Source organism: Sapajus apella, unplaced genomic scaffold (assembly GCF_009761245.1).
Source record: "Sapajus apella isolate SASKATOON/1434 unplaced genomic scaffold, GSC_monkey_1.0 scaffold555, whole genome shotgun sequence".
In the NCBI taxonomy this organism is placed as follows: domain Eukaryota; kingdom Metazoa; phylum Chordata; class Mammalia; order Primates; family Cebidae; genus Sapajus; species Sapajus apella.
Genome location: NW_022437483.1, coordinates 1 through 23,952, shown reverse-complemented (window position 1 = coordinate 23,952; position 23,952 = coordinate 1). Strand labels below are relative to the sequence as shown.

The 23,952-nt window shown below is 39.5% G+C and overlaps 1 protein-coding gene and 2 long non-coding RNA genes across 7 annotated transcripts in view; 1 reads left to right on the top strand and 2 right to left on the bottom strand.

Moving 5' to 3' along the window:
- Positions 1-12,276, top strand: part of LOC116546055 (multidrug resistance-associated protein 1-like) — a 33,423-nt gene extending 21,147 nt beyond the window's left edge. For 2 of the 4 annotated variants that reach the window (XR_004266568.1, XM_032272413.1), the window contains exons 2-3: positions 11,276-11,337; positions 11,438-11,964. Coding sequence is in view for 2 of the 4 variants with exons in the window: in XM_032272413.1 (XP_032128304.1) it covers positions 11,276-11,337; positions 11,438-11,684 (309 nt within the window). In the remaining 2 variants the exon portion in view is untranslated. Of the gene's footprint in view, positions 1-9,543; positions 11,338-11,437; positions 11,965-12,262 lie in introns of those variants that run through there. The other 2 variants (XM_032272412.1, XR_004266569.1) reach the window with 2 other exon arrangements.
- Positions 2,243-17,624, bottom strand: LOC116546056. 2 transcript variants are annotated; one of them, XR_004266571.1, is made up of 3 exons: positions 16,188-17,624; positions 15,275-15,344; positions 2,243-2,947 (listed from the first exon to the last, which is right to left on the bottom strand). It is a non-coding gene; the product is annotated as an uncharacterized LOC116546056 (long non-coding RNA). The 2 variants fall into 2 exon arrangements; XR_004266570.1 differs by lacking the exon at positions 16,188-17,624 and having other exon boundaries at positions 15,275-15,482.
- A 100-nt stretch (positions 17,625-17,724) lies between these two features.
- Positions 17,725-23,899, bottom strand: LOC116546054. The gene is made up of 3 exons (XR_004266567.1): positions 23,143-23,899; positions 22,984-23,056; positions 17,725-18,768 (listed from the first exon to the last, which is right to left on the bottom strand). It is a non-coding gene; the product is annotated as an uncharacterized LOC116546054 (long non-coding RNA).
- Positions 23,900-23,952: the final 53 nt, after the last annotated feature.

Genomic DNA, 23,952 nt, shown 5'->3' with positions numbered 1-23,952 from the left:
GTTGGAGACCAGCCTGGGCAATATAGTGAGATGCAATCTCTGGGGGAAGATACACGCAGACACACACACACACACACTCTTTGCGAATTTAAAGTAATCCCAATTAATATCGTAATAGGCTTTTCAAAAGTTGATTTGAAAGTTTTATGAAAGAACAAAAATGAAAATTTTCACAAAAATTATGAAACTCTGTTCATGAAGGGGGTATTAGTGCTGTCAAATATTAAAGTGTATGTTGAAGCCAAACCAATTTGAGCATCCAATCACTGGCACAGAGTTGAGAGCACTGAAGTAGCTTCATTTATAGGAATGTTTTGTGTGGTCAACTGTGGTATATGTGATGAAAATAGTGAATTCTTTAGTAAATAGTATTGGATAAACTGAGTAGCCATTCAGGAAAAGAGATAACTAGCTTGCTATCTCACTTTTTTTTTTTTTTTTTTTTTGAAATATGGAGTCTCCTTGGCCAGGCTAGAGTACAGTGGTGTGATCTTATCTCACTGCAATCTCCACCTTGTGGATTCAAGCAAGTCTTTTGCCTCAGCCTCCCGAGTAGCTGGGATTACAGGCATCTGCCACCACCTAATTTTTTTTTTTTTTTTTTTTCCCAGTAGAGATGGGGGTTTCACATCAGCCAGGCTGGTTTTGAACTCCTGACCTCAAGTGATCCACCCGCCTTGGCCTCCCAAAGTGCTAGGATTACAGGCGTGAGCCACTGAGATCCCACCACTGCACTGCACTCCAGCCTGGGTGACAGAGCAAGACTTCTCGTTTTAAACAAACAAAACCCCAAAAAACAGACAACCTAGACATGGCAAAAACTAGTATAAGCAAAATTGGGACTGTAGTGATAAGCTGGGAAAAAGTAGTTGCCATGCAGCATGTTCAAAGGACTAATTTCCTTTACGAAGCAGGATCGCCTGCTGATAGAAAAGGCCAAGTGGGCACATTCAGAGGCAGTTCAAAGGAAAGTCAAGTGGCTTTCATACCTAAATGTATGAAATGTTCCTCAGTTTTAGTGGTTATAAGAGAAAAGCAAATTGAAACTATACTGAAAGCATTTTAAAAATATCCGATTAGCCAAGATTAAGACGTTTGATTAGCTGTTGGCTAAGGTGTAGGAAAACAGCTATTTCCATATATTAATGGTACGATTCTAAACTCTATGGAGACTAATTGAATAATATTAAAATGTAAGAATGCACACACCTTGCATAGTATAGATAAGTTTAGATAAGTTGTGATGTATTTACATAAGGGATATTATAGAGCAATAATAATGAATTACAATTCACACAAGAGGAATGACTCACAAGGATAATGTTAGGTGAAAGAGTCAAACACAAAAATACACGTTCAAAAACAGAATTGTGGTGTTAGAAGTCAGGGTAGTATTACTCTTGGGGAGCTTACTGGATGGAGACATGAGCGGCTTTTGGAGGCTTATAATCTTGTATTTTTTTTTTTGTTTGAAATCTCTGTTAGGTGGGATTATATTGGGAAAATTCATCAAGCTATGAACTTAAGAATTAGGTACTGTTCTGAATGTATGCTGTACTTCAGTACACATTTTTTTGTAAATGTAGTGTGCATACATGCAATCACACATGAAGAATGCACATAACTTTTGTTTTAGCAGATTTATCATAGGTACATAACATATATTTACACACACATGCATATGTAGGGGTTAAAAATAGCACGAAGGTGTTCACTGCTGTGTTTGTAAGCACAACAGTTCTTACAAAACCTAATTACTTATAAGTAGGGAACTGGTAAAATAATTGATATAGTCATATAGTGAATTAGTAGCAGCTCTTAAAAGGAGTAAGGCAGTTCTATATGAAGTAATTTAGGAAAGTCTCTAAGGTATAGAAAATGAAAAGACCGAAGTGGTTACGTGTAGTATGCTACTATTTGTGTATGGGTGTGTTTTATCTCAAAAAGCATATATTTGCAAACATATATAGATGGAATATATTAGGAAAGAGGAGAATATATCTGAACACTGGCTGTCTCTTAAGAGTGGAACTGAGTGGCCAGAAGGCACAATTAGGTGATATTTTCTATACTCACTTGTGACTTGATTTTTTTTTTTTTTTTTTTTTTTTTTTTTTTGGAGACGGGGTTTGACCATTTTGGCCAGGCTGGTCTTGAACTCCTGACCTCGTGATCCACCTGCCTCGGCCTCCCAAAATGCTGGGATTACAGGCGTGAGCCACCTCTCCCAGCCTTTTTTAAAATTTTTAATTGTGATAAAATGCATATACCAAAACTTACTACCTTAAACATTTTTAAGGGTACAGTTCAGTAGTGTTAAGTATATTCATATCGTACAACCAGTCTCCAAAACTTTTTCATAGCCATTAAACAAGTACTTAGTACTTCTACCTACCCTCAGCAGTCACCTTTCTACTTTTTGATTGTATAAATTGGACTACTCTAGACAGCTCATACATGTGCAATCATATAGTATTTGTCTTTTTGTGACTGGTTTGTCTCACTTAACACAATATTCTCAAGGTCCATACTTTTTTGTGACTTTTGAATTCTGTACATTGTTCGTTTATTACCCATTTTCAAAAGAGCATTAAAGTAAAAAGACATGATATTATTCATGACATTAATTATATGGTAAAAAGTTGATGGCTGGTATGTCTTTTTCATTTCAACCAATATTAAATGCCAGTTTGGGCAGCAAAGTAATTTTATGCCAAAGCGCCATTTGAAGCTGGGTTTATGATGTGTTTCTCCTTTTGTCATCTGTGGGTACCCCCAAAATGCAGGCTCAAGTCCCCAGCCTCTTGACTGTGCTCAACAGTTCCCTTGTTGGCTTACTGTCCGACTTTGGCCTGCTCTTCCAAATGTACCTCTTTACCCCAGGAACAAGCTGCTTCTATGCCAAGGGCATGGCTTCCTCCTTGCAGATTTTCCTTACATCTCTGACCTGGAAAAAAGTGGGTTTTTCATTCTGCTAGCTTTTTAGTGCTCCTTTGTGATCATTATTCTGGAGCCCCCTGCAATAATATTGTTTCTGATGGATTGAAATTCATTGTTTCCAACAAGATGACATGACTCTAAAGCTTATGGGAGGATTGGGTATCATTTACTGGCACAGAGGGAGACAGGCTCTAGGAGGAAGATATGTGACTTGCTTTTGAAAATAGTGGTGTGAGATTCTGACCTGCAGAAACAGCTGGAGTTATGAGCTAGAAATGGGGACTTAAAAAATAGGGGTGTGTGTGTGTGTGTGTGTGTGTGTGCGCGCGCGCGTGCGCGCACACATACACATGTATATTGAAAATACAGAAAAATAAAATAATGTTAGCCATATAACAGGTCATCATTCTTTACACTTTAAGTGAATTAACTTCTGTTTTTTCCTCTGGTTGTATGTGTATAAAAGTATTTTTATAGCCAGCGTGGTGGCTCATGCCTGTAATCCCAGCACTTCGGCAGTCTGAGGCCAGCAGATCACTTAAGGCTAGGAGTTTGAGACCAGCCTGGCCAATGGTGAAACACTATCTCTACTAAAAATACCAAAATTAGAGCCGGGCATGGTGGCACATGCCTGTAGTCCCAGCTACCCAGGAGCCAAGGCGTGAGAATTGCTTGAACTCCAGAGGCAGAAGTTGCAGTGAGCCAAGATTGCACCACTGAGCTGCCTGGGTAACAGAGCAAGACTCTGCTAAAAAAAAACAAAAAAAAAAAAACAAAAACAAAAAAACAAATTACACACACACTTTAAAACATAGAAATCATATGTTTTATTCACCTTTTCTCCCCCTCTATTAATGAAGAAGTCCAAGGCCAGTCATCTAGTTACTTCTGTTAAGAGCCCCAAAAGAGGTCATGAATGAATTTGTGGGACTTGTTGAAATTTCATAGGGTGAAGTCCTACACAGATGTAGAAGAAAATGTGGCAAGAATAGGATTTTGGAAACTTGCCTAAACTTTCCTAAAACTTTTAGGATTCAAGAATCAGAAATCGTAATCAAAGAGGTAGGAGAATTAAGAGTTCAGTGTCAAACTAAGAAGAGCAGGGCAAATTCCAAGAAAAAAAGAAAAAAAAAATACAGTTTGGTGTTTTAAAGAAGTAGAGCTCGATGAAGACTAAGCCTTGAGATACTAAATTAAGGTTGTAATGGCACACACATGCTTGTAATCCCAGCGCTTTGGGAGGCCTAGGTCGGAGGATGCCTGGAGCCCAGGAGTTTGAGGTTACAGTGAGTTATGAGCCACTGCACTCCAGCTTGGGTGAGAGTGAGACCTTGTCTCAAAACAGTATCAACAAGATACAAAATTGAGAAACTGTTACTTGAACATATAGTTGAAAATATATTCTGCCCAGCAGTGATGGATAACAAGGAATGGATTTACTTTGCTATTGTAAGCAGCTAGAAAACTGGACAATATATGAAATGGCAATTTGTAGGCATTGGGTAACAAGCAGCACAAGACTGTGGTCACTGAAAGGTGGGAAACAAACCTGCCGAGTTCTATGGTTGCTCCAATTTATTATCTGGAGGTAGTTTTCAAGGTGCAGAGCTGGGATGGCGAACCCAAGTTAAAGACTGGTGTCTTACTGAATTGGGAGGACAAGATGGGGATTGATGGGGAGGGAAGATTGTCATAATTTGTGGGGCAGAGTACCAGGGATGTGGGAGTTGTACACGGAACTCCAGAAGCAGACAGAGGAGTCTCCTGAAGTCAGGTTGAGTCCTGACCTACACATGCATGAGAGGAGAGCACCTGAGGCCAGAGAAGGAACCCCACTGGAAAGGAGCGGGCCAAATGATTCCTGGAACTCACACAGAGTCGGGAGTAGTCTGTGTTGCCATTAGCCAGAGTATATACAAGGGCATCAAAAGGGCATGGCCTTTTGTAATGAGGCTAAATTAGCCCCAAGTTAAAGGGTACTTTGGACCTCCTCTAACAATGAAAAAGCAAGTCTCGGAAGATCCAGCCAACTTAGTCTTACCTGTGTGTGAGAACAAAGTCCAGTGCTATTTAAAGAAATACACAAAATCTAAAACATAAAACTCACAATGTTAGGCATTCAATAAAATGACCAGACATGCAAAAAACCAGGAAAATATGACATAATCAGGAGAAAAAGCAACTAGATCCAGAAATGAGATGATGGAATTAACGACATGAAAACAACAATTACAAATATGTTCTTGGTTCCAAAAAGTAGAGGAAATGGTTAACATAATGGGAAGAGAACTAGAAGGTATATTTTTAAAAGACCCAAACAGAACACCTAGAGTTGGAAATAAATTTTAAAGTACAATGATGGCATTAACAGTAATTGAGGCACTGCATATTAGTGAACTGCAAGACAGCTATGGAAACTGTCCAAAATGAGAACAGAAAGAAAAATGGAAAATTGATAGAGCATCAATGACTATAACGAGGACAATTGTTAGAGACAGAAGCAGTCTGACATATATGTAATTGGAACCCCAGAAAAGAGGGAAAGGGGATAACAGAAAAAAGATTGTAAAAAATAATGACCAGAAAATTTCCAAATTTGATGAAAACTGTAAGCCCACATATTTAAGAATCCCAATGAGAATAACTATAAAGGTAACCACACTAAGGCACATCATCATCACATTGTTGGCAACCAATAATAAAGGGAAAATTTTCATAGCAGGCAGAGAAAAAATATACATCATGTACAGAGTAACAGAGATAAGAATGACAGCAGACTTCTCATCAGAAATTTAGCAAATCAAAATACGATGGAGAGACCTCTTTATTTATTTATTTTTTTTAGTCCAAGACAGAGTCATTCTTGCCCAGGCTAGAGTGCAGTGGTGTGATCTCGGCTCACTGCAACCTCCACCTCCTAGGTTCATGCGATTCTCCAGCCTCAGCCTCCTGAGTAGGTGAGATTACAGGTGCATGCGACCACACCTGGCTAATATTTTTGTATTTTTAGTAGAGACGGGGTTTCACTGTGTTGGCCAGGCTGGTCTCAAACTCCCGACCTCATGATCTGCCTCCCTTGTGCTCCCAAAGTGCTAGCATTACAGGTGTGAACCACTGCACCTGGCCTGGAGAGACATCTTTAAAATACTTCTCAAAAAAGCCTACCAGGGCTGGGTGCAGTGGCCAACAGCTGCAATCTCAGCAGTTTGGGAGGCTGAGGCTGGATGATTGCTTGAGTCCAGGAGTTCGAGACCAGCCCGGGTGACATGGCGAAACCCCATCTCTACAAAGAATACAAAAATCAGCCAGGCATGGTGACGCAACAGTAGCTTTAAAAAGACAGTTTTTTAAAGCAAAAATAATGCATTATAAGTTTTATAATGTGGGAGTAAAAGATATGACAATAGCACAAAAAATGGAAGGGTATGGGAAGAACATAGGAAACCTTATTAAGACTATATTTTATTTATTTATTTGACAGAGTATCACTTTGTTGCCCAGGCTGGTGTGTGGTGGCACAATCCCTGCTCACTGCAACCTCTGCCTCCTGGGTTCAACAGTTCTGCCTCACCCTCCCAACTAGCTAGGATTTCAGGTATGCACCACCACACCCAGCAGTTTTTTGTATTTTTAGTAGAGTTGAAGTTTCACCATGTTAGCCAGGCTGGTCTTGAACTCCTGACGTCAGGTGATTCACCTGACCTTAAGTGATCCACCTTCCTCAGCCTCCCAAAGTTCTGGGTTTGCAGGCGTGAGCTACCATGCCTGGGAGAAACCTTAGTAAGGTTCTTAAGCTGTACATGAAGTGGCTTCATCAAATTTACATCTAGAAAATTAAAACAATTTATGTTCCCACTTCAAATATATGGCAGTGCCAATTTAACCATATCCTCGTCCATGTGTGGTATTCGTTTAAAAACATTGCCACCCAAATATTTTTAAAAATTTGATTACCCTAGACACCGAGTCCTCACTGTGCTTGAAGGATACTTTATCTCTGAAATCTTTGAAATTTTATCAGAATCTCTTTGCCTTAAATTTGGCTAAAATGTAAAATGTATACATTTATTTTTTTCCTTTCCTTCTCTTCCTACCCCCTTTCTTCATAAGCATAGTTTTCTTCAGTAATTTCTTTGGTTGCTACTTCAGTTTCATTTGTTCTAGGATGTGGACGTTTTGAAGACACATTCCATGTCTCTCTTCTCTATTTTATCATGGTTGTAGTATACTAGATGCTCGATGCTCAATAAATTTGTCAAAAAAAATACTGTTTTCTTTGTATACACAGTATTGGTAAGGTTAATCTGCATATTTGTAACATTCTTTCATTTTGTTAATCTATTTTGTCCTTTTGATTCAAGTTGGTAATTCATTTACTGATTTTTTTTGTGACTAATTTTTGTTTGGTTATATTTCATCTACTACTTATTGCCTGTATTGCTGTTTTAAATTTGGCAAATCATGCTTTTCGTCTCTGAAAATTTTTTCATCAGTGAAATCTTTCCTGAGATTATTCTGATTTCATTTTTACAGATGCAACATTCACTCAAATTCTTTTAAAATATTAAGCATCTTGCATTTTATTATTTTTCTTCAACTTATACCACATACTGTGAGACTGTCAAGGTTTTAAATCTCTTTTTCAGCTCTAGGGCATTTAAACTTTAATATTAGTGTGTTTAAAACCCCTTAGGACTGGGAAATAAAAGAAAATGGAGTACCCATTTCTTCCTTCAATCCAGCCACCTCAACACACAATTAAAATGTGGTATTGGTGCTGGACGCAATGGCCCACACCTGTCATCCCAGCACTTTGGGAGGCTGAGACAGGTGGATCCTGTGAGCCCCAGAAGTTTGAGAGCAGCCTGGGCAACATGGTGAAACCACGTCGCTACAAAAAGTTAGCCACACACATGGTGGCTTGTGCCTGTGTCCCCAGCACTTGGGAGGCTGAGGTGGGAGGACTGTTTGAGCTCAGGAGGATGAGGTTGCATGAGCTGTAACTGTACTCCAGTCTGGGTGACAGAGCAAGACCCCGTCTCAAAAAATAAAAAGTATCATGAAATTTTTATTAGTATAAAGTTAGGTCTAAGAGTTTTATTTGCAAAGATTACCATGTGGGAGTAATCTCTAGACATTTTTGACTTCCTGGCCTATTTTGTAAGATGCTCCCCCCACCCCCCGACCAAAGGTGGAGAACTTGATCAGGAAAACAAGCAGAGCTTGAATACACACTGCCATTTTTGAGAGGACCACAAATTCAGGACTTGAAAGAACTGGAGTTATTTCTTTCCTTAATTACACTTTGGAGTTTTGCCCTTGGGACCTGGAGATAATGAATGTGAGTTCCTCTTTCCTAGGAGTCCAGTCTAATACTAGACATACATGGTAATAAGCACAGTCGGTGCAACAGAAATTGGTGGTTTGAAGGTAAAGTGAAGAGACTCATAATTCATGGTTGATGTTTTCCACTGAGGGGCCAGCATGGGTTTATGCAGAATGGAGGACATTTGAGATTTCATTTTGGGGTAATAGGTGACTGTAACCTGGGATGGGTAAAAATAATTACAAAGCCGTGCTTACGCGCAGGTTGGAAAATTTGAATTTGTACTGCTGCTAATTATGGGTTTTTTCCTGGTAGTATTTACTGCCCCTATACAGGGGTGGAAAATGAAGCTAGTGTATTTACTCAAGATAGGTGATTTGAAGGAAAATGGGACTGAGCAAAGTAGTGCTTTATTACCAGTCCTAATTTTTGGGATAAGACTGCTAGAGACTCATTATTTTTCACATTATAATGTGAAATTAATCATTAAAACCTTAAGTAAAAATGGAGGTTTTTGGCCAGGCGTAGTGGCTTATTTCTGTAATCCAAGCACTTTGGGAGGCTGAGGCGGATGGATCACTTGAGGTCAGGAGTTCAAGACCAGCCTGGTTACCAACAGGGTGAAACACCGTCTCTACTAAAAATACAAAAATTAGCCCAGTGTCTTGGCTCATGCTTGTAATCCTAGCTATTTGGGAGGCCACGGCAGAAGGACCACTTGAACCCAGAAGACGGAGGTTGCAGTGAGCCAACATCATGCCACTGCACTCCAGCCTGAGAGACAGAGCAGGACTTTGTCTCAAAAACAAAAACAAACAAAAAAAAAACCCCATACATACATGGTATGTTTCAGCTTACTGCACTTACTCTCCTTGTCAAAGCTCAAATTGTCCCTTTTTTAGCCTGTGGTGCCACTTTTGCTTGGCTCTTGGGCCTTGTAACAATGCAGTTTATGCTTAGTTTCCTTGTTCAGTGTGACAAGATGTTCTTGGCTTATCTTGCTTATTTCCTGCCCAGCCACTTTTCCAAGAAGAATGTGGACATTTAAAACAAAAAGTTTCAGTGCCCCAGTCGTACCCCAAACCAGTTTAATCAGAATCCCTGGTGGGGATAGGGCCCAGATACAGACAGGGTCCCTAGGCTGGAGTGCAGTGGTGGGATCTCAGCTCACTGCAACCTCTGCCTCCTGGGTTCAAGTGATTCTCCTGCCTCAGCCTCCTGAGTAGCTGGGACTACAGTTGTGAGGCACCGCTCTCAGCTAATTTTTGTATTTTTAGTAGAAATGGGGTTTTGCCATATTGGCCAGGCTGGTCTCCAACTCCTGACCTCAAGTGATCTGCCCGCCTAGGCCTCCCAAAGTGCTGGTATTACAGGCGTGAACCACCACACCCTACCAGGATACAGTGTTTTTTAAGAAGCACACCTAGCCTTGGATGGAAAAGCACTTGAGGAGAGTATGCTGCCTTATCGGACTCTGTAAACACCTTATCTCTGCACAAGGTTGGAACTTTGAGTGGAGTCCTTGGCTAAAGGTCTTATTGCTACATGGTGACCTTTCTTCCCCCTCCTGCTTAAAGCTTGTTTCAGAATTTTGAGCGGAATGCATCTGTGTTGAAAGCCAGGCTTGGTCTGTCATCCCAGGACTCTGTGTCGGTCCCTTTCCTTGCTTGTATGTTGAGTTGGGGCTCATCTTCGTGCCTCTGGGAAGTAAGCCGATAGCTTGCTTAGAGGCTCTCAGTACTTTCCCTTGCCCTTAGAATCAATACCAAAATATGTGGCCTGCAGTGTAGGCTATGCATAGCCTTCACTGTAGACTGCTCAGGCCCCTTCTTGGTTCCTGGAGTCTGCCATGCTTCCTTCTGCCACCAGGCCTTTGTACACGCTGCTGCCTGCTGGGAGTGCCTTGCCTTTCCTCGTTACTTACTTCTCCTCTACTCATCTTGCAGGCACCAGCTTGACTGTCTTCCTTTGGGGAAACTTCCCTGACTTTGGTACACCAGATCAGCCCCCATGTGCTGACCTTGTCTCATTGGTAATATTTCTCTACTTTTAGGACTCATATCAAGGCCCAGAAGTTGCAGTTTTGCATTTGTTCCTGTGATCATTTGATGCATGTCTCTCTAGAGCCTGACTCTTTGGGGCTTACGTCCTGTCTCCACCACTTTTAGCTGTGGGACCTTGAACAAATCATTTCATCTCTGGTCCCCAGTTTCTTTTAACTGCAAATCAGGGATGATATAATACTTTCACCTACCTTGTGAGGTGGGGATGAAGATTAAATAGGGTAATTTGTGTAAAGCACTTAGAGCTAATTATTAATACTAGAGAATCTTGGCAGGTTTTACTGATGATTACTGCAGTGACCCACAAGCTCCATACAGGCAGGGGTCATTTCTGTTTGTTTAGATTTATATGCAGGGTGCTTGGCATATGGATGGTGCTCAGGAAACATTTGTTTGATGAATGAATCAAGTGGAGATAATAGTAATACCATGTATATAGAATTCCATGAGGATATAAAATAATGCAAGTATGTAAGTTCTGGGTAGCATGTCTAGCTCATAGTAAGTGGTCAATAAATATTCAATGCCTGAATGAGGAAAACGGGGTTGTCATGGGGATCTAAGGTAACCCTGTAGTACCTTATAGAGTGCCTAGCACATAGTAGGTGCTAAGAAAATATTTGTTGAATGAATGAGTGAAGTGGGGATGATGTTAACACCAGCTCCTATGGTTGCTGCAGGGATAGAAGATAAGGCAGGTCGATAGCTTGTTGTGGTTGTGCCTGGTAGACACTCTGTTGAGTGAAATGAGAGGAGCTGCTATGAGTTTCTTTCTCCTGGGGCTTGGGAGAGAATCCTTTTGGGGCGTAGAATGGTGTGGAGCGGATACTGGTCCTCTTGAAGGATGAATGGGCAGCTGACTACTCCTTGCCAAGCTGTGGCCTGGATGAAAAGTTGAATTGTTCCTTTTCCTCTTCCTCCCTAACCTGTTCTTTCTTTCCTCTAGAATCCTTGCTCAGAGTCCAGCGCCTCCTTCCTGTCCAGGATCACCTTCTGGTGGATCACAGGGTAAGGCTGGGTCGCTGAGACCTCGGGGAGGTGGTGGGGAATTAATGAATGAACATGCTCAGCTCCCTGCTTGACTTCCCTCTCCTTGGCTCTTCTGCAGAGTTGTCTTGAATCTGCCTGTGCTGGCCATGTGGTCTCAGACACCAACTCTATCCCCCAAGTCCATCACCTTGAATGTGGTGCACATGAGCCACGAGCAGCTTAAATCTCTGCAGAGGGCTTGGTCTGGGAAAGCTATACACTGGACTGCTCTTGCTTTAGCTTCAGATTTGGGTTATATTTATATATTTTATTTCTTGCCTAGACATCATGTTCAACCTGACAGATTTGGGTTTTTAAAATATTAGGTATAGTTATTGTTGACATTGTTCCCCTCCCATCCCCCACTCCTTAGAAAAATAATACTGTCTCACCTAGGAAATATGGGTTTAAAAATCACATGTGCAGGTCAATAGTAAGGAAACACGCAGAAGCAACCATTGTCACTGTTTTAGTATGTCTTCTTCTGGTTTTCTTTTCTTTTTGAGATGGAGTCTCACTCTGTCTCCCAGGCTGGAGTCCAGTGGTGCGATCTCAGGTCACTACAACCTCTTCCTCCTGGGTTCAAGTGGTTCTCCTGCTTCGGTCTCCCAGGTAGCTAGGATTACAGGCATGCACCATCATTGCTGGATAATTTCTGTATTTATAGTACAGACAGGGTTTTGCCATGTTGGCCAGGCTGGTCTTGAACTCCTGACCTTGGGTGATCCACCCACATTGGCCTCTCAAAGTGCTGGAATTAGAGGTATGAGTCACCGTGCCCAGCCACATTATGGTTTTCTTTTTGTACATCTTTTTCTGCCCATTGTCAACATCTTATTGGGGATTATTTGAAGAATCTTTCTTTCACCCTAATATGCATCATCTTTTTGTTTTTTGAAGACAGGCTTTCGCTCTGTCACTGAGGCTGCAGTGCAGTGGCACAATCGTGGCTCACTGTTGATCTACCAGGTTCAGGTGTTGCTCCTGCCTCAGCCTCCCGAATAGCTAGGACTATAGTCCTACTCCACCATGCCCAACAGATATTTGTATTTTTGGCAGAGACGGGGTTTCACCATGTTGGCCACGCTGGTCTCGAACTCCTGGCCTCAAGTGATCTGCCCGCCTTGGCCTCAAAAGTGCTGGGATTACAGATATGAGCGACGGTGCCCAACTGCCATCTGCTCAGTTATTAAAGCCCCCTGTGATTCACTTGCAACCGAGACTGAGAATCCCTGGCGCAGATTGCTTCCCCACATCCAGGAATGATCTGCAGCCCCTGCTTCCCTTCCAAGCATGTCTATGTCTCCTTTCTGTGAGACCCTGCATTTTTGAGTTTTGCTTTTATTCATGTTACTTTAGCCTGTTCCCACAGTCTCCCTGACCATGCTGCCAGCTGCATATTTATTCCTTTTGTATCTTGCTTCCTGGGTCCTCTCTCCCACCTCTTCTGGGGTTAGCCCTTTGGTGCCTAAAATTGTGCTGCTGGCTCAGGCCAAACGGCATAGGAACTTGGTGAAACAGACGTAAGTTTAAATAACCACTCGATCAGGTGGAAGAAAGGATATCGGAGATTAAAGATCAACTCAACAAAATAAAGCAAGAATGTGAGCTTAGAGAAAAAAAGACAGAAATGAACAAAGCCTCTAAGAAATATAGGATTATGTGAAAAGCCCAAATCTGTGTTTAATCAGTGTAACAAAGTGAGAGGGAGAGTAAAAACGTAGTTGGAAAACACTCTTCAGAATATTACCTAGGAGTTATTTAAACTAGCAAGGCAGGCCAACATTCAAATTCAGGAAATACAGAGAACACAGCAAAAATAAACTTCCAGAAGAGCAACCCCAAAGCACATAATCGTAAAGATTCACCAGGGTTGAAATGAAGGAAAAAATGCTAAAGGCAGCTAGAGAGAAACATCAGGTTACCCACAAGGGGAAGCACATCAGACTCACAGCAGATCTCTCAGCAGAAACCCTACAAGCCAGAAGAGAGTGGGGGCCAATATTCAGCATCCTTAAAGAAAAGAATTTGCAACCCAGAGTTTCATGTTGAGCCAAACTAAGCTTCATAAGCGAAGAAAAAATAGACTCCTTTATAGATCAGCAACTGCTGAGAGATTTCATCACCACCAGGCCTGCCTTACAAAAGCTGTTGAAGGAACAGCTAAACATGTTAAGGAACAACCACTATCAGCCACTGGAGAAACATACCAAATTGTGAAGGCCATAGACACTGAAGAAACTTCATCAACTACTGGGCAAAGCAACGAAATAGCATCAAAATGGTACCCTCAAATTCACACATAACACTATTAACCTTAAATCTACCCATCTGACGAAGGGCTAATATCCAGGATCTAGAAAGAAATTAAACAAATTTACAAGAAATAACAACCCAATCAAAAAGCAGGCAAAGGATATGAACAGACCCTTCTTAAAAGAAGACATTTGTGCAGCCAACAAACATGAAAAAAAGCTGATCATCACTGGTCATTAGAGAAATTCAAATGAAAATCACATTGAGATACCATCTCATGCCAGTAAGAATAGCGATCATTAAAAAATCAGGAGACAACATGATAGAAAGGATGTGGAGAAATAGGAACACATTTACACTGTTGGCAGGAGTTTAAGTTAGTTTAGCCACTGTGGAAGACAGTGTGGCAATTCCTAAAGGATATAGAACTACAAATACCATTTAACTTAGCTATTCCACTACTGAATATATACCCAAAGGATTATCGATCACTCTATTATAAAGACACATGCACACAAATGTTTATGGCAGCACTGTTTATAATAGCAAAGACCTGGAACCAATCCAAATGCCCATCAATGATAGACTGAATACAGAAAATGTGGCACACATACACCAGGGAATACTATGCAGCCATAAAAAAGGATGGGTTCATGTTCATTGCAGGGACATGGATGAAACTGGAAACTGTCATTCTTAGAAAACTGACACAAGAAAAGAAAACCAAACACTGCATGTTCTCACTCCTAAGTGGGTGTTAAACAATAAGAACACAGGGAGGGGAACATCACACACCAGGGCCTGTCGGGAATAAGTGAGGGATAGCAGGGGTAGAGGGATAACATTGGGAGAAATACCTAATGTAGATGACTGGGGAATGGATGCAGCAAATCACCATAGCACATGTAAACCTATGTAACAAACCTGCACGTTCTGCATATGTACCCCTGAACTCAATATGATTTTTAAAAATAAATAAATCAGATGCAGTTTTGTTATGCTTCCCAGGTGGTTCTCAGACTCCTGGACTCAAGCAACCTCAAACTCCCAAGTAGTTGGGACTATAGGTGTATATCACCACACCCAGGTATTTTTTCTACAATTTTTAATATTTTAGTCTCAATACAGAACCAATAATATAATAGAGGAACAATCTCTCCTACCAAGTATATAATACCCAAATAATAAGGGTCCAAGTAAAACAGCTGTATTTGTTGTACAGTTTTTCAACTAAAAGGTACCAGGGAGATTCCGTGACTACAACATGTAATTTGATCCACTGAAGATTTATACTGGCAAAAATATACATGTTACATTAGTATGATTAAAAAGTCAAGGTATTAGTATTTATTTAAGTAAACTTTAACCAAATTTTATATATTTTCTCTATCGGGGAAAGCATTTCCTAATGTGATTTTTCTGTTGCTATGTATTTTCCAGTTAATTTTTGTTGAGCCCCCGCCATGTCACAGTTCTTATCATCTTTTGTTACCAGCGTCAAGTAAAATTTTTAATCAACTAGCCATAAGTCTATGGTTTTCTCTGACCAGCTGTACATAACCATCATAAAACAGTAATAGGTAAACCTCTGCCAAATTTTAAAAGTAAACACTTTGTAAAAGTTGACTGAGTGAGAAAATTTTACAAGAGACCACTTTACCTTTGTAGTAACAGTCAAGTCTTCATCATCAGGTTTCAGACAGGAGTCCACACACAGTTCATGGAAAATGCTTTAGAGAAAAAATATGCAGTATGAATGAGCACGTTTATTTTTATCTTTTATTTTTTACAAACTTTTTACCTGCCAGTTCATATTCAGCTTTCCCCTTCAAAAAAACAAAAACACAACCTGGGAAAAGGTCGGCAATGTGTATATTAAATAACATTTCTTGATACAATTAAAATATGGCCTCTGTTCTAAACATAGATTTTGGTTACCTATTTCTGCCTCCAGCTGTCTAAATCTGTAAAATATTCATTGAAAACTAACTTTGAGCTCCATAACAAATCGTGACACCCAATATATTGGCAAAGCTTGACAATAATTTACCCTCACAAATTACCTGTCCTGAAGCAGAACATGAAATTCAATTAATGGATGACCTAACTTTCCTCACCTAAACTGGAAGGAACCCTATTACCTAAAACAAGGTAGAAAGATCCACTGTCTCTTGTACGGTATCTATATGTGCTTAAAAGACTAATGTGTATCACTTCAAAATTGCACTCTTGATTCTTCAGCATGAAAACCACTTAAGGTCCCAATGCTTTCCTTTATCCTAAGAGTACAGAGAATCCCCTACTATATTTGAAATGTGTGAGAGCTAAATGTACAAAAATCTAATAATGAAAGGGTATTTTCTTATTGAGGATACTTTTCCCAGAAAGATTAAAACATTAACAATTATAAAAATCCAATTATTTTCACTCTATAGCTTCTACCTTATTCAGGACCTCATAAACTAGTAAGCCCTTAAAACCTTCATAAGCACTCAGATATCAATGAGAGAGATTGTTGGAAAAACAGAGTCCTGGCAGTTGTACCTCTGTTTCCGTAAGTACTATATAAATACCTTTCTTCCTATGGAGTCGCACTTCCAGATTCCACTTATGTAGGGCTCCATGGCAGTTTCCAGTCTTCTAATCTTCAGTGTATGAAAGCACAGATTCCTGTGAAGATGGCCTAAAATGGCTAGGAGTAGGAGCGCTCCATATCCCTGCTCTTGAATAACAACCTAACTGGAGTCTCTACTACCAGGACAGACACACCTCCAGCTACCCAGCTGAACTTCATTACTGAGTTGACAGCCTGTGCTGCCCATGACCCAGTCTATGTGAATATGGGAAGGACATCAGAGTTCCTTGATCCACTCATGCAAGACTTAAAACACATCAAATAAACCATATAGAATAAGCTTTCACTATCAAAATATTTATCAAAAGAGAAAACATTGAATTGCCACAGTCTTGATAGAAAAGAATAAACTTTTATATTTCAAGATCAGTGCAGTATTCTTAGAAAATGATAAATTTGGTATTCACAGAATAAACTTTATAACACAACTGCTTCTAAAATTAGCAAATCAGCTATCATATCAAATAACTGCCTGACACCCCCCCCCCAAATTAGCCAAAATGCAACTTAATCACATCTTATTCACTCATTTCAAAGAAACTTCTAAACATTGACATAACACCATAAAAACCCTAGGAGAAAACCTAGGCCAGTACCATTCAGGACAGAGGCATAGGCAAGAACTTCATGACTAAAACATCAAAAGCAGTGGCAACAAAAGCCAAAATAGGCAAGTGGGATCTAATTAAACTTAAGAGCTTCTGCATAGCAAAAGAAACAATCATTAGAGTCAACCGGCAGCCAACAGAATGGATGAGGAGACACCTGCCTTGGACCACTGATCTATGTAGTTCAGCAGTCTTGAGCCCATCAGTACTCAAGGGGCTCTAAGCCTCCTCTGTAAGTCAGGATGGAATTAGATGACACCACATTTCTGTCTGATGTAGACACTCCTCCCAGAGTCTCCACATGTTTTAGCATCTTATAGCAAAAATCTTCCAGTTTGTCAGTTCTTGATTTAAAAAGAGCACAGCAATCTGTTTAGAGCTTCCTTGAGCCCTCTATTTTAATGTGCCTTTGTAGATAATTCCCAGTATCTTGTGTCCTTCATCTTTATGATTTATCAGACTTGTCATAAACCCCAATATTCTAATCTGTTACTGAATAATCCGTATCCAGGGTTGTTTCTCTTCAAACCTGGCCTTGCCCTGCTCATTCCATTCTTTGCCATTTCCATTGCGTTCACCAGCTAATTCCATTCTCAGTCTATCCACTCCGTGCACCAGATTCACTCCCCCTTTGTATTATTAAAACACATGCCAGGCCAGGTGTGGTGGCTCACACCTGTAATCCCCGCACTTTGGGAGGCGAAGGAAGACAGATCAACTGAGGTCAGGAGTTCGAGACCAACCTGACCAACATGGAGAAACCCCGTCTGTACTAAAAATCCAAAATTATTTGGTCATGGTGGCACATGCTTGTAATCGCATGTACGTAGGAGGCTGAGGCAGAAGAATCGCTTGAACCCAGGAGGTGAAGGTTGTGGTGAGCCAAGATTGTGCTACTGCACTCCAGTCTGGCAACAGGAGTAAAACTCTGTCTCAAAAAACACATGCCAATAGACTAGAAAAAGAAGGAAGACTATTGGGCTTTAAAACGTGTTCAGATCTCATTTCTAGCGTGTCTTGTGTCCAAAAAAAGCATCCTCATCTCTGAGTCTCAAGTTGTCAATCTAGAAAATCACTTGAACACAGATTGAAGTCCTTGAAGGTATTTTAATTAGTCCCAAGACTCCTTAAACTTCTGTAATTCTGTGGACTTTTGGTTCTGTCTATAGGAAAATTCGGAATACACAGCCAGCAGAATTTGAAAACAACAAAGAATGAAAGTAATGGAAAAAGAAATTGAAAAAGAAAGCATTATGGAAGTAGGCAGAAATACTAGCCTAAAGGGAAAACAAAACTGGGATGTTAAATAATTTCTCTCCAAGACTTGCCAAATCTTGGTTTTGTAAAACTTCCAGTCCAATAGCCAAACCTTTATTCTGTCATAAAGACTTTGATGGTTAATTTAAAAAAAAAAATGCTGGTTACCACAAAAATTGTCAAATATATTAGGACAAACTCAAGGACTAACCTCATTACTAAGTGAGACCTAAAATGAGAGTTTAACTTACTTAAACTCATTAATTTAGACATTAATTAAAATAATTTATCTGATTCATCTTATTCAGACCTATACCTTGATCAAAGTTCTGCACAAGTATCTCTATCAATCTGTGCTGATTAGCAAGAAAAAAGATTTGAAAGGCTGATGGCCAAACTGTGGGCCAGCTACTTTTTGAACTATGGGATCATGATCCATTTAATCAACCTCTCTAAATCACAGTTGCCTATTTAATAAACAGTAGGTTATAAGAAAACAGACATGATGGCTTTGAGATGCATTTAATAGGGTGGTTAGCCCAGAATACACACTCAATAGATATTAGTTTTTTCCGTCTATGTTTTCTTAGTTAACATAATTTTTTAAAACTGTAAAGTCCTACCTGACTGCAGATTCATCAGAACTCCCACAACCTATTAAAGAAAAAATGCATTTTCAATCAGTAATGTATAGAATATTAAAACCATAAGAAAGGACAGTTATGCATGGCTATAATTTCAACTATTTGGGAGACTGAGGAAGGAGTATCACTTGAGAAACCCAGAAGTTTGAGACCAGTTTCGGGAAACATAGCAAGATGCTACCTTCATTTAAAAAAAAAGTATCCACAGTTCTGTAAATGATTTAGATCATTTTTCTTTAAAGTATACAACTGATGCTTTGTTATAAACCATTCATTTGGGAGCTTATTAGATTGGATCTTATTAGAATTAATATAAATTATACCTATTGGTATGTGATTAGTGCAGTAAGAACTCTTACTTCCCTTACTTTGTATTTATTAAACACAAAGAAGAATAAACTTATCAAAATTTGGTATCTACAAGTGAACTGCAGTATACAAGTCATCCTAGCCAAACCCTATGAAACTGAATAAAAATGGTATTGTTAGCAGAACAGACAGCATGAGTTACCAGTGTCAAACACCATGATTTCTGGACCAAAATATGAAGGGGGGCAGTTGAAACGGTAAACAGTAGTACTCCTTATCCACTGTATGTGTGGAAAAGACACATATGCCATCTTTTTCTCCGCTCTCACACCACAGCAACAATCATCAACAAAGAAAGCTTCTGTGACGAAACATGTGGAGAGGTTTTTCCCACCAACAGGCAAGCAATCACTTCTGCAGATGACACAAACTGGGTGTCATCTAATTCAGTTCTCACACTCTGTCTGCAGACAGCATCAGATTCCACAGGTAAAGGTCTCAGTCCCGTGAGACTGCCTCACTACATCAGTCCTAAGTCTGAAAGTCCAGAACTTCTGACCAATCAGCTTCAAATTGGGGTTCCCAGGACTCCCTCTTTGGGTTAAACTGAATTGCTGGAATGGCTTAAAGTACTCAGGAAACACACTTAGCAGTATAATATGAATGACAGTACAAAAGGTAAAGATGAAGAGATGCATAGTGCAATGTATGGGGCTAGTGGCACAGAGATTCCATGCCCTCTCAGGACACACCACCCTCCAGGAACCTGCGTGTATTCAGCGATCTGGAAGCTCTCCAAGTCCAGTCCCTTTGGGTCTGTATAAAGGCTCCAATACATAGGCATAACTAATCAATCACTGGCTGTTGGTGACTGACAACTTTCAGCCCTTCTGTCCTCCCCAGAGTTTGCAGAGTGAGACAGAAGATCTCAACCCTCTAATCAGGCATGTCTTCAGCATGGTACCAGTTCCCATCCTGAACCTACCTAGGAGCTTCCAGCCATCGATCATTAGCATACTAAAAGACATCACTTTGGAAATTCTAAGGATTTTAAGAATTGTACACCAAGAAATGAGTCAAAGTCCAAACACAGATTTTACATCTGCAGTTTTGAATTATGTGGTTACAGCTCTAACAGTTAACTGTATTCCAAACACATTACATTGAAAACTCCAGAAATAAACAAGTCATAAGTGTTAGTGTGCCAGTCTGAGAGGCACAATAAAATCTTGAGCTCTTGCCCACTATCCATCCCAGGATGTGAATCATTCCTTTGTCCAGTGCATTCACACTGCATGTGCTGTCCAGCCCTAGTCATCAACATGGTCTCCTCCTGCATCCCGCCATCACTGTCATTGAAGCCTGAAGGTCCAGGAACACTCAAAGCTGATAATCTTTTTTTCTGACTTAGAGTCAGGGGGTGAATAGTGACCCAACACTACATGACAATGCCTACGTCATTCACCCCACCTCATCTCATTACATAGGTACTGCATCACTTCACATCATCACGGGAAAAAGGGTGAGAACCATACCATATATTTAAGAGACCACATTCAAAAAACTTGCATTACAGCATATTACTATAATTTTCCATTTTTTTATTAGTTAATTTCCTGCTGTGCCTAATTTATCAATTCAACTGTATCATAGATATTTAAGTATGAAAAAAAAAAAAAAACTGAGAGTGATTCAGTACTATTTGTGCTTTCAGGCATTCACTGGGAGCCTCTGAATTTATCTCTCATACTTAAGGGGGAACTACTATACTTACTTTTTTGTAACACAACACATTATTTCTAGCTCTTCAGTTAAAATTGTTCAGTTTCGGATAAAACACCCTATCACCAGAAGTCAGCAAAAGGTAAGTATCAGACCAGAAACAGGGATTCTCCCAAAAACTTTCCAGCTGCCAGTGGAGAAGTGCTCAAGAGATACTAATGTGTTACCCTGGCCAATACTCCTGGGGAAGGTGCTGGGTGTTTTACTTAGTTGGAGCTATATGGTCTGCCCTACATAAAACAAGGCCCAAATTCACCTGCCATTTTACCTACCGCAGAAAGAACTACTGAAAAGATTAATGCTTTAAGAGCTTATCCACTCTGAACCACATCACAGAACAAGACTCTGTCTCATCAAGGACAAAGAAACAAACCTAATTGTTCCCATGTAAAAATAAGTCTAGGTCCACACTAGATCTGAAGAATTCACGATGCCATGAAACAGGACAAATATATTTAAAAATCATATTCCTGCTTTCTGTAGAAATAAAACTATTAAATTTAAGCTTTTGTAAGACAAGTAAAGAAAAAGAGCAAAAAATGCACAAGTAAAACTTGAAAGGCCATTTCATCATCAAGGGCTCATTCATGATGATGGGACATTCACAAACTATATATATATTGTTCAAAATGTTGATTCTGAATTTTGACATGAGTAAGTTACAGTTTCATTCGATGATGTCCAAGACGTCAAATAAGACAATGTCATTTGCTATTTTCTTTTTCTTTTTTTTTTTTTTTTTTAAGAGAACAGCACAGTAAACTTCTTTAGAGAAACAAATTGTAACTTCCTATGCTAAAGGCTCAAGAGTCATAAAATCTAAGGGCATTTGTAAAATATGGTGGTGCATCCTTGCATTCTGAACTTCTCAGCCTTAAACTCTCATACAGTAAATATTCACACATACAAAGGGATTAAATAAAAGCCCCTTATAATCTGACATTATTTATCTTTTTCTGTTTTTTTTTTTTGTTTGAGACAGATTCTTGCTATGCTGCCAGATTGGAGAGCAGTGGCGCAATTTTGGCTCACTGTAACCTCCGCCTCTCGGGTTCAAGCGATTTCTGTCTCAGCCTCCCGGATAGCTGGGACTACAGGCATGTACCACCATGCCCAGCCATTTTTTTTATATTTTAATAGAGATGGGGTTTCACCATGTTCACCAGGATTCTCTCCATCTCCTGACCTCATGGTCTGCTGGCCTCAGCCTCCCAAACTGCTGGGACTATAGGTTTGAGTCACCGCACCCAAATCTATTTTTCTGTTTTCATTTATCTGCAACAGGGGAGTCTAACTAAATGTGGTAGAGTGGTATAAGCGAACACAATGAAAAGTGTAAAATGAATTAAACCAGAGCGAATCATATCAGTGTGGATACATGTGGAAAATATAATACAAAGTACCCAAAAGAAAGTGGCAGAACGACGTGTAAAGTGTAAAACCACTCATATTCCATTCTAGGACACACAGATTCTGCCTATTATTTCTGAGCATCACAGTATACTTAACGATTTCAAAAGGATACGGAAATGGAAAACAGGCAGTGATGTTGGTAGCCTCAGAGATGGTCATAATGTTGGTCGCCTCTATGCAATTATTTAGACTGTCTTCCAGTTATGAATGATTACTTTCCTAGTTTTTAATAATCAAAGATGCCACAAACACACCCATACACACACATGCACACAATATGCTCGTTAAAACATCTCATTTGTTTCAGATCATCGATGTAATAACATTAACAGAAAGTCTCTAATGTTAATGCAGAAACTAACATCTAGGTAAAGGATTCCTTTAGGTAAGTGTCAGAATTCCAGCTAGCACATAAGACACTGGAAATATCTCCGAGCCTTAAAATTCACTGCTTCGAATCCCTGACAAATATAAAAATTCCATATTCTAACTATTATGCTATTAAAAATATTAAAATAGAAACATGAGTTAAAACTCCTATTTTTAAAATCTTGTTTTCATATAAATTTATTTTTATTGAAATATGGATATCAACAATAACATTTATGTCAATCCCTTCCATTCAATTTAGATTAAAAAGAATTAGGGGTAAGAAAAATGTGAGTACTTCCAACCATTTAATATACTTATTTCCAGCATTTCATTTGTAATGAAAATGTACCTGCTCTTGATGTCTGTACATTCTTTCTTTGTACTGCATGTCTCACAGCAGGATCTTCCATTTCAGTGGTCGGCTGAATGGGTTTTAAAAGAAATTAACTAATAAATAATATACATTTTATACAATACAAAGTAACTAAAAATACATATATATAATTACCTTCAAGAGAGGATGTTATTCAGGAGGCCCTACAAAGCAAAGGGAACACGTTGATCAATTATATGTAGATATGACAGGGCCAACCAAACATTCATGCAGTGTTAGTATCAAGCTGAGTCCTCATGCCTGGCTCTGAATTACTTAAGGTTTTGAAGGTTCTTTTTCGCATCTTCTTTTCGTTGTTCTAGGACAGCATCTTGATGGAGATATACTGAGTAAAATAGGAATATAGGATTCCTAAATCACAAAGTTTGTATTTCAAAAGTGAGGTTGTTTCAAATGCCTATAAGTAAAATAGGAAATTTAGATATTAATGTGAACACGTTGGGCTGGTAAGGAGCAAACATTGGAGCAAACCATAACCTGAGAGAATCAATGTCAAGGCTCATGATCGATGCTACAGAGTAAACTCGAAAACATCAGAGGCATTGATGCCAGAACACCACAAGTAGTTATCATGTGCTTCCCCTTGTCCTGTCACTTAGGAAATAGACAGTTGGGATGCCAGTTCAGCTGAATGTGTGATTGACCTCTCATCAAATAAAGTGTTCTAAATTGATCAGCTATGGTACACACTTATGAAATAACAGTTTCTCAAAATTCTAATTTTCCCATGCCCACGTGGCTACTGAAGCACCTACATTTCTCATATCCTCTTGTTTGACCTTTTCTTAAGAGTTCCTTGATCCACTCATGCAAGACTTAACACACATCAGATAAACCATATAGCATAAGCTTTCAGTATCAAAATATTTATCAAAACAGAAAACACTGAATTGCCACAGTCTTGATAGAAAAGAATAAACTTTT